General features: G+C 42.5%; 1 protein-coding gene across 1 annotated transcript; it reads left to right on the forward strand.

Moving 5' to 3' along the window:
- Positions 1-1,919: 1,919 nt before the first annotated feature.
- On the forward strand, positions 1,920-15,025 carry LOC139337787 (protogenin B-like). Its single transcript, XM_070972550.1, has 19 exons — positions 1,920-1,986; positions 2,662-2,961; positions 5,919-6,063; positions 6,208-6,341; positions 6,444-6,740; positions 6,925-7,084; positions 7,233-7,480; positions 8,050-8,214; positions 8,492-8,797; positions 9,659-9,844; positions 11,695-11,790; positions 11,894-12,080; positions 12,340-12,467; positions 12,629-12,799; positions 13,024-13,206; positions 13,929-14,052; positions 14,162-14,300; positions 14,419-14,526; positions 14,615-15,025. The coding sequence occupies exons 1-19, from the start codon at positions 1,920-1,922 to the stop codon at positions 15,023-15,025; spliced, it is 3,555 nt and encodes a 1,184-aa protein (XP_070828651.1).
- Positions 15,026-15,644: the final 619 nt, after the last annotated feature.

Raw genomic sequence — 15,644 nt, forward strand, 5'->3', positions numbered from 1 at the left:
TTTCTCCTGCATATAGAATCATTGATAATATAATTTTAAAAATATTAATATATAATTTTAAATAATATTTAAAAATACTAAGCTATTGAGTAAACACATTACAGGATGCTATTAACTTGACTATTGGTTTTGAGCCTTGAATTATAACTATAAGGCTTTAGATGATTAAATCAATAGTTAGCTCTAATCAATACATAATTACACTCCGCACTCCTCATTTGATTGGATATTGAAGTGCAGAGGTGCATGTTTGGGGCAGTAATCCTTTAAAATCGTTACACAACAATTCATAGGTGTTGAGAATAACAGTTAGATAATATTGTTGGGAAGGCACATCACATTTCCTGGTCTGAATGTGATGACTGTATTTACCTTCACCAGCGAATGGGTGTTTTGCTGATACAGCATGGCCAATCTCACAGCTGGAGGCCATTGTGTTGCCTTTGAATGAGGGCCGGGAGACCTGAGGGTCATTGTCACAAGGCACGGTCGCCGGATCAATATCTGAATTCATTAGGCAGCTGACTTGCAGCCATCAATATCTCTTCATAATTACCAGGTTCTGTGGTGGAAGCAGATGCCGTTCGGTGTGACCTTATTACCAGTGGCCTTTGGTTACTGATAATTCATCATGTTCATTTTATTTTGTTGTCTTAAATATCTGATGCACAGAAAAGAAGATCTCATTAGGTGAAGTTGCTACATGGGAAAATGGTATTTGGTTACTGACAATATGTAGTTTGAAAATTACTGTATGTAGGGATGTGCTCTATAGACATGATCAAACCTTGACATGTATGTGCATTTCAGCTTTATAATAGTGTGTAAACACTTTGACTGAAAAAAAATAAAAACTCTCATCTTGTTGAACCACTCAAGTCTGATCAACTGATAAAGACCCAGATCACAGATTTGTCTCAGAGAACTTTTCAAACAATCCAACATATCTCCTCCTTTGCTTTTAGACCCTCTAATTATTTAAGGAAAAATTCCACCACCTTTTGACAGGGAAAAACAGAAGATTAACAGAACAGGGACCCCCCCTCTCCATTACAGACAGACAGACAGACAGACAGACAGACAGACAGACAGACAGACAGACAGACAGACAGACAGACAGACAATAAATGGCAGAACAAGTGAAATAACAACATGGAGAGACAGAATGACAATATTAAATGAAGCGAAAACGGGTGAAAAATATGGATCAGAGATGATTTGAAGCAATTTACGGGTGTAGTTCAGAACCTGAACCAGTAAATCTGTGCCACAACTACCTGAACAGTTAGCTAAGCTTTATTTATGGATATCTCATTAGAGACCTGACAACAAAATACATGTATACTACACTACATCAAGATAATTCAGTCACACAATGCAGTTAACCCCTACACAGACACACACTAAGTGTTGTTTGAAAATAGAAAGAGGGGAGATTACAGAGAGCCTCAAAGAGATCAGAAGAAGAAATAAAAGGCTGAATTTGAGTGCAATTTAAAGAGCTCCTGCCTCTGTGCACTTGCCAAAGTCCCCATTTATTTGTGTCAAATGAGAGGATAGACTCACATTATCAGGCCACACAGACCCTGTTTGTTTACAGTGTTTTTCTTGTGACCCTCCTCTGGTCATTACCTCATCCTGTCAGGACAGGAAATTTTCCTTCTGCACACTTTGTGACAGTTCCTCCTGGGGGCCTCTGGGGGCCCCCAGACCGCTGAGACGCACGTACACGCGCACGTTTGCTTGTGTCCGGTGCTGTCTGCGCATGCGCCGCAGGCGGGGGTCGGGGAGCCCCCGGCACCCCTGTCCTTCCGTCGGTCCTCCGCAGTCGGCAGAAGTGAGTTTGTGGATTTACGGACGGCACGCAGGAGAGCGGCGGGTCGCGGTGTCAGGGGAAAATGACACAACAGTCCGGATAAATGGCGAAGTTTAAGATGAAAGACCACCAGCGCTGGCTGCTTTTTATTTTGTTTCTTCCTTTATCAGGTAAGTGTCGTATTTTTGTTTTTGTTGCTGATGTTATCGTGCGCGGACTGTTGATAAACGAAGCGTTATCTGCCCATATACCGTCAGCTGGCCGGTGAAATACATGTACAGTTAACTATTTTGTTAAAAAAAAAAAAACAGCGTTGTTTTGTGAACCACGTTGACTAAGAGAAGATAAGAAGTCAGGTTGTTAAACTTTAACGGTATACTTTCTATTAGCCCGGTGTTTCTCTGTCATTAGAGCCAGTTCATGTTAACTGATCGGCCGGCTCGGATGCTCGCTGACTTCATGTCTCATATTTGTGACAGCAAATATTAAAACACCATTCATCATTGATTTTCTTAAAGATAATATATATAGATTTTTTTTTTATTTTTTTTTTAATCAGGACAGCACATTACACATCTCACCATACCATCATTACCATAACCATCTTCACACAGCTGTTTTTACTTTAGTGTCTGTTACACTACATAATTTATGTTTGCCAACAATATCGTCCTTTATGGTATTTTAATTATTGTTTCCTGTTATATCAATTAAGTAATTATTCTAATAGTCCTGTAGTGTGATATGTGCTCTGTCTGACTATAAAGCTATTGTTGTGTAAGTAGTCGTCTATTTCTGAGGAAGATAACTAACCCTCTACTCATGTTCCCTTTCTTTTCCACAAGGTGTTTTATGTTTCAGCGAGTTGTCCTTCATCACAGAGCCCAGTGATGTTACTGCATTACCAAAGGACCCTGCTGTCTTGGACTGTCAGGCTCATGGGCAGCCTCCAGTCACCATCAAGTGGCTCAAGAATGGAGTTCGTTTGGCAGAGAGTGAGCACATACAGTTCCTGCCAAACGGCTCCTTGTACATACCAAAGATAAAACATACTAAGGAGGAATCAGATGAAGGGTTTTACCAGTGCCTCTCCCAGAACAAATATGGAGCTATCCTAAGCCAAAGATCACGTCTGACCATCGCAAGTAAGTATGGAGTTCACAGTGAAAGGGCTTCCTGTTTTCCACTGTTGATGAGGATGGGTTAAAAGTTGTTGGTGATACCCACTTTGTGGTGTCAGCGTGCAGGCATCGGAATGGGAAGTTCATGGGTTATTAACCTGGAGATGGGAAGCAGATGTAACCCACCCCGCTCTTTTTTTCTTTACTGAGGAAAAAAGCTCCAAAGTCTGGCTTTCCTTGTGATTGGAAGTTGTTCAGACTTGGCCATGCTTGAGTTTAAAGCTGTCAGTCCAGTTATGGGATCATTTTAAGAGACAGTTAAAGTAAGATGGAGAGTCAATCTAAAAGCTTGTAAATACTCCATAAATAGGCATCCCTGGGTCTGAGTGCTTTTCCCTGTTTTGAGCAGAAGTAACACTTGAACACTTGTGAAACTGCTCAGGAAACAGGCAAAAGTTAGAAATTAGCCTTCTCTCTCTTGTGTTAGTGGGAGTGCATTGTCACTGCAGACTGTGGCTCTGTGTAATTGCTGAATGGTCTGCTACACAGAGGAATCTCTGAAAGGCCATTTGCCTTTTAGCCTTTGTTTGGAGTAACCCTGACTGCCCCAGAAGAAAAGCCTGGGTTTTCAGGGCATTTGTTTGTCCACATATCAGTGGACAGGGCAGCTGCTTCTATTCAATGGGCCTGGTCTACCATGGACACTTCACAGGTCTTAGAAGAGATATCCCAAGAGTGGTGTCATGGAAACTTGCATGACCCTTGAAATATACTGATTTTGACTCTGACACTAAGGATGGAAGGTTTTATGCACTATGTCCTAACACTCAACAGTACACCATTAGGAAGAACTAGATACAGTAATCACACAAGAAGAGATTTCTGAATATAGAAATAGAGACACACCAACGCTGCTCTGACAGCTGTGTTACCAATGTTGTGAATCTATTGAAAGGCAACAGAGAAATCAGTTTTCTATAAGATGACCAAAAAACCCCAAAAACCTCAGAAGTCAAGTTTGGTCTGGTGTCCAGCCTTTGTCTGTGAAAGGGTTAAAGGTTTTTGGTCAGCTGTAGGCGGAGAGTGGAGGATGGGCCTCCTCTGTGCTCCCCTTCTGTCCAGAGGTCCTGCGGGTCAGGGGTCAGCGGGGAAAGGCTTTGTGATGTCACAGGCCTGCTGCGGCTGGGCTGCCCTGCTGTTCTCTCTCTCCCAGCCCACAATCCCTTTCACTGGCTCAGTCCCTGTGTTGCCCTGTCAGGCAAAGCTCTTTTGTTAAAGAAAGGTTTGTCATGTGAATGAACAGCCATGATATTCCGTCACATTTTGTTGATCCTTTCAAAACATGTTCATATTTATGAATTATGTCCCTAGTAGTTTTAGGACTGTCTCACCAGTTTCAGCACCTCTTGGATTTAGAGGGTGTCAGATGTCCCATATACTTCTTATAGTATTTGTAAAACAAGTATTCTTTGCCGTTATAGATTATTACAACTGTAGCTTTTGATGTAGGATATTAACAACATAAGAATCACAAGGTTCTGTTGTGTTTATTGGCTAATGGTGAACTGACTTCGATCTGACTCCCAGTTTGGGCTAAAATTGAATGGACAGGGGGTAGAGGCGAACTTTGACCTCCGCAGAGAAACCTTTGTGCTGTTTGACCTAGACATTGATTTGTTCTATACAACAGAGGTGACCATATTAGCGGATCAGTCTGTGCAGGCCACACCCACCGTCTACATCACTGATCTTAAGAGTGAAGATGTTTTGATGTCTCTCAGCGGAACCAGCATATTGTTTTTAACGTGTGACCAGGTGCTGTCCATGATGTTCCAGTCAGCCATGTTGTCTGGACATAGGTCCGGACTTCATCATAATACTGACCATTGGAAAATAATTAAATGAATTTTGACATGGAATTTGGTTGTCATGTACCCAAAGCCAAAACCTATTGCCATTGCAGAGGAATAATTCACAAACAAACCATAAAGGACCATTTTTTCTGGTCCTGGTTTAGAGCAAACCTCTAATGCACTTCACCTGAGCAGGGCTGCCAGTTTATTTATGTAGCATTGATCAGATTTGGTCTTGAATTAAAGGATTACTCTTTAATGCGGAGTTTCAGTGGGAGAACACGATATTGACTTTCTTTAACATGATATTGACTTCCTTCCTGTGAGTGAGGGGGGGAGGCAGAGTTATCACCTTAATGAATGAAGGTCATTGGTCTTACTTTACATTGTTTTCTGGAGATAAATGCAGATTAGGGTTGCTTATTTGTGGTGATTATTGAAAGATCTTTTGAACACACGTGGAGAATGTGTGTTTGGCAAATTGTGCGCAGTTGTTTTAGTCATTTTGAAGAACATTTGTACTTAATCAGTGACTACATGACAGGGTCTAGGTAGAACATTTACACATGCACAAATGTAAAATATGTGCAACCTTAAACTGGCAAAATGGCATATTTTGCAAATATGTAGTGTGTCATCCCTGCCTTCTGCAAGAATTGGTTTGGTTTCATATTTATTTGTGTTAGATATTTTTCTATTCATAGTGGTTGCTCGCAGTCCTTCTTATGCAAAGTGAATTGATTGTTTTCTGTCTATAACAATGCATCATTCAGTGTCATTCTTCAATTGATCCATTGATTGGACCAGCTGGGCAGTACGGGACTTGATTGCTCATCTGCACAAAGCCAGATCATTGTGTCTTGCAAAGATCAATTCCTTTCATAGAATCAGTTAACATCCATCAAAGTCATTGCTTTGCATGCATAATGTATAATATTTTACCAAATTGAAAGAAAATGCTCTGTCTACTAAGTGGCAAACACAAATAACTGTAACATAAATCAGTGTAAACGAACCCAACACTAAAACAGATGCCCACTGATTTCACAGTAAGTTGACGAAGTAGGTTTTAGTTGAGATGTTCTGCTGCTGATACCTTCTGCCTTGACTGATAATTTTTTTCCATAGGTATCTCAGAGTTTGTGTTGCATCCTGTGCCTATGGTGGTGACTGAAGACTCAGTGGCACGATTCTCTTGTGCAGTCACTTCCAGCCCTCCTGCCACCATCACCTGGGAGCTCAACCAAAGCACATTACCTCTACAGACAGACAGGTACCTGCAGACACACCTTGAGTCACTTTTGATACTCCACCTCTATTTAAATTGTATTTGTAACCTCATAGCAGCTCCCAAATTCTGTTGCTGTCCAAACAAACCCTTTAGTTTGATCCTAATGTTACCTTTGTATGTTCCCAGAATGACGGTTTTGCCCAATGGAGTCCTTCAGATCCACAAAGTACAACTGGAAGATGCTGGACAGTATCGATGTGTAGCAACTAACATCGGTAGCCGTTTGAAGAGTAGAGAGGCCACACTGACAGTCAACCAGGGTACAGAGACTTCATTAAATGGGTTTTATGAATTAGCATTAAACCATCATATTGTGCTGGGAACATTGAATGTATTTTTAAGAATTTCCTTTTCTTATAAAGGTGCAGTTCCCAAACCACGGCAGAGGCCCAGAATCATTGCTGGACCTCAGAATGTCACAGTTTCTCTTCACCAAACTGTGGTGCTGGAGTGTGTGGCCACAGGCAATCCCTGGCCAATCATCTCCTGGAGCCGTGCTGACAGTAAACCCATTGACGTGTACAACGCCAAAGTGCTGGGCAATGGGAACTTGGTTATTAGTGATGTCATTTCCAAGCACAGTGGAGTCTACCTCTGCAGGGCCACCACCCCTGGAACCCGCAACTACACTATTGCTGCAGCCAACCTCACAGTTCAAGGTACAGCAAACTCTTGAGTAGTTTTTAACTGCATTGGTTCTCAGACCACATCTCCTGCTTCTTATATTCCATGTGCTTTAACACAACGAAGGCTTTTTCAGATGATAAAGATATTTAGAGAAAAGGTTTTGATGGTTGTTAAATGGCAAGCAAGCATCACTTTTCTCTTACACCTCTGTTTCAGTGCCACCATCCATTGTCGAGAGGCCTGAGAGCCAGACCCGTCCAAGAGCGGGCACTGCACGGTTCATGTGCCAAGCCGAGGGAGTGCCCCCACCACGCATCAGCTGGCTAAAGAATGGGGAAAAGGTTCACTTAAATGGGAGGATTAAGATGTACAACAGGTATTACACAACAGGAGTAATGGACACAAGGACACATAGCTGTAGCACTGTGAAAAAAAAAAATTCTTAATTGAATAAGATTTTATCTCTTGGGGTTGCTTTTCTATGGCTACTACTGGTTGTTAATATTTTGTTAATTGTTCCACAGTAAATTGGTGATTACCCAGATCATCCCTGAGGATGATGCCATCTACCAGTGCATGGCAGAGAATGAACAGGGCTCTGTGCTGTCCTTGGCTCGCCTTATTGTTGTCATGTCCGAGGACAGGCCCAGTGCACCAAGAAATATTCATGCTGAGACCATCTCAAGCTCTGCTATCTTACTGGCCTGGGAGAGACCTCTCTACAATGCAGACAAAGTCATCGCCTACTCCATCCATTATATGAAGGCTGAAGGTGAGACCAAGAGGAAGAACCATTTAAATATGTTTCAGGTCCTTCATTTGAGCTGAATAAGATCTGTTACTGACGAAGACAGGGGAAAGTGTGATAACATGCAAGATGACAGTCAACCGCAATAAGCTATCTCTCTCTCTCACATGTTATCAACTTTCCTTGTTGAAGGCCATCTGTTGTTGCTGCACAGAGCAGAGGTCAAGGAGGACCCAGAAAGGCAACTTCACTGAAATAACAGCGCTTAGCCAGCCCATTGTCCGCTCCCCAGCTCATTCTGCTTGCGGTTAAAGGGCCAGTGTAGCTTTTTTAAAGCCTCACAGTCTTGCAAACCAACAGCTGAAGGAGATATTTAACTTAACTTTATTAAGTCAAGTCTGCTTTTGTGAACACATTTTAAGATGTTTAAGTAGGTTCGCTATAAGAGGCCTGGAAACAGTTATGTGGCTATGTCTTGCATTACACATGTTCAGCATCAAGCCCTCCTAAACACTGACTTTCATAGAAGTATCTTCTTCTTTGAATCATTTTAACCTATTTTCTAACCTGCTTTCTACTCTGTTGTTTGTCAGGTCTAAACAACGAAGAATACCAAGTTGTTATTGGCAATGACACAACCAGTTATATCGTCGATGACCTTGAGCCAGCTCGAAACTACAGCTTTTACATTGTGGCTTATATGCCAATGGGAGCCAGTCGTATGTCAGACCAAGTCAGTCAACATACCCTGGAGGATGGTAAGCGTAAAGCACTGAGACTCCCAGCATTCCTTGCAATAAATCACTCTGGTAGTTAAACTAAAATGCATGCAAGTGATGTGTGTACAGAGCACATTTTGAGTGGACATAAGGGGGATGGGCATGCTGTTTTTAGCACAATTCTCTGTGTGGTCTACTTACTAGCTGCAAATTTGTGTGAATAATAAATAGAAATATGACAGGATGTTTGTATTCAGAGGAAATCCATCACCAAACCAGTGTCAAGTATATTTCTTTTATCCCTGTCTTTCCCCAGTGCCTTTGCGTACCCCAGAACTAAGTCTGATCAGCCACAGCTCCACAGATATCCAGGTGAGCTGGCAGCCGCTGCCTGCCAAGGTGAGCCGCGGTCGGTTGTCTGCATACAGACTGTCCTATCGAACAGCGGCAGACAACAGTGTCACTTCTGTGGAGATACCTCAGAACAGCACTGAATATCTGCTGGAGGGCCTGCAGCCTGACACCATCTACCTGCTCCGCATGGCTGCAGCCACCCGTGTGGGCTGGTGTGAACCTTCTGCATGGACCTCACACCGAACACCTAAGACTTCCAGCAGCAAAGGTAAACCCGTAGAAGGCTGAAAACTTTTCTAAATCTTCAGAGTTGGTTATATAAAGTAGTATGTTATACATATCAATGCAATATTATCATGTGGCTGTATTGACCAGTTTTGTTTGCATTTGTGGCCAAAGTTTTCATGTGTGATTGAATTTATTCTTATGGTCAAAATTCATGCTACAGAGTAGAATCACATGTTGCCCAAATTGCAACTGGCTATGCTTTTACTTTTGTTACATTGCTGTTTTGTTGGTCTTAGAATGCCGGGAGGATCACTAGAGCTCATGCAGTGTGGCCAGCTTATGACTAGAGTTTGCTCTTGTAGCATTGTCCCACAGTCTTTGTGTTGGTTACCCAGGAACCTTTGCCCTTCGCTGTCAGTGATGTTAGAGTGGCTTCAGTCACGGGTCATAAAGAGAGGGCCTCTGGCATCTATGTGAGGGAAAGAATAGCCTCTTTTCATGGCCTGGTGTGTTGGGGGAGGCTGTTTGTCCACCAAAGCTGGATTTTTTTTTTTTCAAGAGTTTAGTTAAAAATGTAGGTTATATAGCGCAGCATGGCTGACAGAATTATACTTGTAGAACATTAACCCTAGTGAATGAACAGTCTTCGAAAATATTATGTGTATTGGTGCATTTTCCTCCAATATACAGCTTAGATTATAACTCTGTCACACCCAAATTTCTTAATTTGCATGGACACTTCTGAGAAAGCATTGTGTTGGTAGGATAAACTCCCATCCAACCACCCTTTTTATATACCCCCTCTCCTGCTGTTTTTTGTTTGTATGTTCAGTCTTTGTGCTCAGCCAAATTTTAATTATGCCTGTGTATTGATCCTATGCATGTTGTCTCTACCCCATAGTGCCTTCAGCCCCTATTCTTCAACTTGAGCCTCTTAACTGCACCTCCATTGTGGCACGCTGGCAAACCTCCCCAGAATCTGTGGCTGTCCAGGGTTACCGGCTGTGTTACCATGAGGAAGGACAACCAGAGCAGCCCACCATCCAGCTGCAGGCTCAGACCTATACCTACACCATCAGTGGCCTTGGTGAGAGATGCATTTTTGCTGTCATAGCTGTCTAGTGTACAAGATGATTAGAGAGTGGAGCAGATGAACATATAACATTATTATTTTTTAGACCTGTGATTCTGGCGTAGAGACAACCAAGAGTGACCGATGGGTTCTTACCCAAATGGGTCTTCCCAATTTAATTCAGTGGCCAGTTGGATGGTGCATTTGCATTTTCACCTTCTGTCCTGATCAATATGGGCTGACCCCTCTTGCCTAACCAGCAGTCCTCTCCAGCCTGGCTGTGGTATTGTATGAGATCAGGCTCCCCGGGTTAGAGGTCAGGGTCCAGATGTCCCTCCCACCACCGTTTCCCATCCCGTGTCTTGCATAATTACCCTTCGCCATTGTGTTGTGTTCAGAGCCAGACCTGCCCTGTAAGACCCTGGCTACTACCCCCCTTTAGCTGGACACTGGAGCACACAAACAAAGCCCTCTGGGATTGGTCAGAGCTGGACCGAGCCACTGACCTCTAGCCGTGAGACAGCAGTCCTGGATTAGGACCCTGCCCCCACCGGTCATCTGTGCTGTCCATGTAAATAACCCACAGCGATCTATATGCAATATGAACTGGGGCCATAGTAATCAAAACTGTTAACAATATCATTTTGTCTGATGTAAGTCTTCAGGCACAGCGTGGCTCCTTCTCAGTCCATACACAAAAAGTTGAAAAGGGTAGATTGTTAGTCACTCTTTTTAATTTAGCTGTTTTAGTAGTAATAACTTGTGGGAAAAGTAGCAAGTTAAACCCTTCAGTGTGTTTTGATACTGATAAACACACAAGTTGCTGTCACTGGTTCCATAATATTAGTGATATCAATATAAGTTCTGTTTTAGAGCCATGTTTATTTCTGTGTCAGTTCAAGTTTAAGGCTATAACACAAGGGCAGTGGGAAGAACGTGAAAGAGGGAACAAAAGGGGCCCAGCTCCCACTGTCCTGCGCCCAGATTCCTTGTGTTCTATCTTGGCCTGACCTGGTGACCCCAGTCAAACCCCCCAGTCCCATGGGCCTAGGATCCCAGCAGCTGAACGCTGCCTCTGGCCCAGCCCCCACAGCGGGCGTGGACACATCGCCTTCACTGGTCAATATCCACTGCCCGACCTTTCACACTGGAGGCATAAAACAAACCTTAACATTCTAAAAAAATATCCTGATTAAGGAGCTAAGTCAATGGTCACATTTCAAGTTAAAACACAAACTTTGATTCCATATAATTAGATGAAAGCTTCCCAAACCTCAGTGATCTTTCTGATGTCTTTTACTCAGCACTTGATACAGCCCTCTATGCTCCATAATTACTCTATTTTTTAAGTTTATAGTACAAACAAGACCACATTCTACCTCATCTCATCTCTGTCGATCCCCTCAAATTTAGTGATTTGTTTTGTGAGCACAACCTATTTCATACGGTTTCATAGTTATAAAATCTTTATAGGTTTTCAAAATGGAAAGACTATAATTTTGTGATAATTTTATTAGAACTTATTGATTATGTCACCATATTTGCTGGGCCTTGGGGCTGGTTGATCTGTCTCATGCTCCTTACACATGACAACACATGATAAATGAGAGGTTGGGGTGACTGAGGAGGCCAATGGCCAGTTATGACCTAACCTCCCCCTGAGCTAATTGTCAGTGTGTCTGACTTTTTTTTTAAATAGATGCTGCTGTATTTATTTGGTATTTTTAATGGCAATCTTTCAGGCTTTGGTATTATTTACCAAATATTTGGCCCATTCATTTGTAAGATGTTATGTGCAGTTATTGTAATGTCAGTTTTAGTTTTAACTACAGGAAATGGCTGAAAATTGATTATTTGTATTTCAGATCCAAGGAGAAAGTATCATGTCAAGATTCTGGCTGTCAGTCAAGCTGGAGATGGTTATCAGGCAGACCAAACAGTCAGTACTCCAGGATGTGTGTGTAAGTACTTTTCTCTATTGTGTATTTCAAAATCATACTTTCAGAATGGAATGCAAGATTGAGATATGTAATAAATATATTTAATTTTGCTTCCATCGTCCAGCGGCTAGAGACCAACTGGCAGCATCCCCTCCACCTCCAGATCACGTAGCTGTCTTGGCCACCAATTCATCTTCAGTGTCTCTGCGTTGGAGCCGTCCTGCTTTCCCTTCTGGAAAGGCTGTTAGCTATACAGTCCGCTGTACACCTGTGGGCACCCACAACGCCTCTGCTGTACGCTACCTACAAATGTAAGTTGAGAACCAAAGAAATTGAGTATTTTGCCTCTGGCATGACAAATAAAGCCTTGGTTTGGCTGCCTGAGTATTAACACTGTGTTACACTGCATGTCTGTCAGGTCATGTGGACATGGTCCTTGTACTTTTTATCATTTGCTGTTGATGGTGAAGGAAATTAAGCTTACCCTACAGTTGCACAATTTATACAGTGGGTAGTTCAGGATTATTGTCTTCCAAATGGTCATAACGTAAGAATTTTGTTTGTCCACAGTACCAAACAGAGTGTGATGATTCAGAACTTGGATCCAAACACTCGCTATGAGTTTGTTGTGCGTCTCCATGTGGACCAGATGTCGAGTCCCTGGAGCTCTGTTGTTTACCATCGGACTCTGCCAGCAGGTAATTAATGTATTTATTTTGTCATGACTATTTCGCTTTCTGTGTCTCACTCATCTCATCTCACTATTTCCTCTTCCACGCAGACTCAAATCATTTGCATATTCCTCAGTGAATTTCTCAGCAAGTGTTGTTTATGATGAATGTGATTGCTCTGTGTACAGCACCTAGCAAACCACCCACAGGAGTGCGAGTGACTCTGATCGAGGAAGATACTGCCCTGGTGTCCTGGCGGGAGCCCACAGAGCCCAATGTGGTGGTTAGACATTATACCATCCTGTACGCTACCCAGAAAGCCTGGTTGGCTGGACACTGGCAGATACTGCAGAGGGAGGGTAAGTAGAGCACGTTTTCAGGAAACATTTTAATGCATCTTACTAAGATATACAGTAAGTGTATCACCAACCACAGAGACCTGTTTTCACCACTAGTTACAGTAGGGTGTGTGTCACATGAACTCAGCTGTGATACATGCTGTATGCACTTATTTGTGCAAGACTAAGTGCACCTGTATCAGTTTCCTGTATTTCTAATCCTTGTGGTGTGTTTCTGTTTACAGGAAGCCATACGATGGCCCTGCTGGAGAAGCTTGAGCCGGGGAACGTCTATGTTGTGAAAGTGTCTGCCTCCAACCAGGTCGGTGACGGGCCCTTCTCGAACATTGTGGAGCTGGCACTGAAGCATGGAAACACCCACCGCAGCAAGAACCCCAGGCACTCTGACAGCTTCCCGGATACGACAGGTAAGCTCCATGAAACACCTGAGTGCACATGATGGAGGCGTCTCATCATCACTTTGATTCATTTGTTATATCAAGTGCATCTATAACTATATTGAAATAAAGTTTTGTTTTGACAAAACTGCATTTTCACAGTGAGGTGATACACTTTGTTGTTTATTGCTGTACATATCCACAGTATATATATGAGTATATATTTCTAATCATAAGTAAAGGTGGTCCATGAAGAGTGAGAGAAGGTGAGGAAACAAAACACTAGGAGGCACAAGTCAGCAACACTTGTTAACCCTGTTTATCAATAAACAAAACAGTGGTTCAGTGTATGCACAGTTAAGATTTGTAGGTTTTGATTAATGTTCTTTTATTTTACATTAAATCAAATTCCATTTACAAGTTAACAATCAAAACCTTGTTTTTTTTTTATTTTTTTTAGTTTTAGTGGTAGCATTTTCTTATTTAAGGTAGGAATTTGGAGGAGTTCTGTTTTTTTTTCTGATAATAAGCTTAGTGTACTTTTTAACGCACATCAAGGCCTTCACACAGTGTCTGTCAACTGCAGACAAGAATAGATAATGTGAAGATATATTAAACAAAGTTTCTTGGCTGAGAGTATTAACTTCTCTGTCCGTTCAGTTATCTTTCCTCTGCATTTTAACTTTCTCTAAATAACTGTAGCCAATGTGTAATTATTTTCCATCTGACTCACTGTCTTGTTTATCTTCCAGTGTTCTCTGATGGTCTCTACCACATAGACCAGAGGTCCATGACAGGGATCATTGTTGGTGTGAGCATCGCCTTGGCCTGTATTGTTATGTGTGCGCTAATCCTCATCAGTAAAGGCCGACCAAGGTACTGATTCTAATTATTTGGAATAATGAAGCACAGTTGGCAGAGTATAAAACATAAACAATGAGTTTTCTGCTGTGTGTTTCAATTATTGTCTTTGTGTGGCTAATAGAAAATCCTCCAGTCACAAAGCCATTGGCGGGGGAGCTGCTGAAGATCCACGAGCTGGTTTGTCCCTGCCTCATGAACACCTCTTAGAAAATGCCGAGGCTCTTATACCCATGATCAGTGCTCACTTCGTAGATGCCAAGGTGAGACAACAACGAACCACAGTGAATGACATAGAGCTCTGGTTTACACTTACATGTTTTATATTCAGAAGAACACAAGAACATCTGGATTTCTCATATATTTTCTCATTTGTTCCAGGGTGGATCTAACATTGTCATAAATAGTGCCGGGCCAGTCATCAGCAAGAATCAAGGCAGGAGGTGGCTGCCCTTCAAACAGGATGTCATGAATCCAGCTGAAAGTGATGTGAGTGATGCAACATTATTCTGGTCAATCAGCTTTTTTTCCAGACAGATTTCTTTTTTAATCTTAATTTCAATTCTGTCCTCCTTAGGTTGCAAGGAGAGCCAGCTTGTATGAGACTGGCAAGACTGTTCTAACATATGAGGAGCATTTAGGTTCAGCGCCCCTTCCACCTTCGTCCCGGGAGATCATCTATGGACCTTATCACTCGGAGAGCTCTCACACCAGTGAGGGCAGCCAGGAGACGGGAGACTCTGGACACTACTCCAACGAAGAAAGCAACGAAGAGATGAGCAACTCGACCAGCCGAAGCTCCAGACCTGAATCTTTTGGGACTGACGATGTTACCACTGTCGCCGAGCTGAAGCAGTCTTTTGAAGTGGAAAATGAGGAGATGCTGAGCCATTCCCTCCATCGCTCCGCCCCCGATGCTGCCCGGCTCTGCTGCACCTCAGAGGGCTCTCATCCTGCCCTCCACACGTCCCAAGCAGTCAGCTCCTGACATCACCTGTCCTAGATCTGTCTCCAACAGCCGATGCGAAGCCACTTCTACCTTTGCTTCCTGAGTCAAGCCCCTGGGTTATTTCTTGAGGCAAAAGGGATCAGGAAGCTGCTGCGATGGAGGAAATGTGCTTTTGCTTCGGATCTACCTCAGGATTTTGTATGAATGTTTGTTATAACATTTTACTTCCATTTTTTTTAACCTTCTACCTGTTTGTCTGTGTTTGGCATTGTCTGTCCTAAACCAAAGCTCACCCATGATGAATGTTAAAAAGAATGTTAAAAATGTACTGTGATACATTTTCATTATATTTAATTACTTTCCACTGGAGCGGAGGGTGTAGTTGAGCCCTTTTGACTGATGATCTACCTCCATGTTCTGTTATTGTACATACATTACTACCTCCTTTTCACCGCGTACGGTGCAGTATTATCAGACTCAGGGGACAAGGTGAAAACATTTCATTGCCGCGTCTTGTTACTTCTTGTTGGGGTGCTCGTATCCAGAGGTCCTCCTTTTTAAAAAATTCTCCGAACTTTTTATTTTCACGGTTGAAAGAGCTTTTGTTTCACATTGCTTGAATGATGGATGTTGTGAAAATAACAAGTGCATTAGATGT

Source organism: Chaetodon trifascialis, chromosome 10 (genome assembly GCF_039877785.1).
Source record: "Chaetodon trifascialis isolate fChaTrf1 chromosome 10, fChaTrf1.hap1, whole genome shotgun sequence".
Lineage (NCBI taxonomy): Eukaryota > Metazoa > Chordata > Actinopteri > Chaetodontiformes > Chaetodontidae > Chaetodon > Chaetodon trifascialis.

Excerpts from the sequence above, each read along its gene's own strand:
- LOC139337787 (XM_070972550.1), top strand. The coding sequence starts at position 1,920 with ATGGCGAAGTTTAAGATGAAAGACCACCAGCGCTGGCTGCTTTTTATT. Across the intron at positions 8,215-8,491 it reads TCAACATACCCTGGAGGATG|TGCCTTTGCGTACCCCAGAA; the intron begins GTAAGCGTAAAG and ends GTCTTTCCCCAG. Across the intron at positions 14,053-14,161 it reads ATCAGTAAAGGCCGACCAAG|AAAATCCTCCAGTCACAAAG; the intron begins GTACTGATTCTA and ends TGTGGCTAATAG.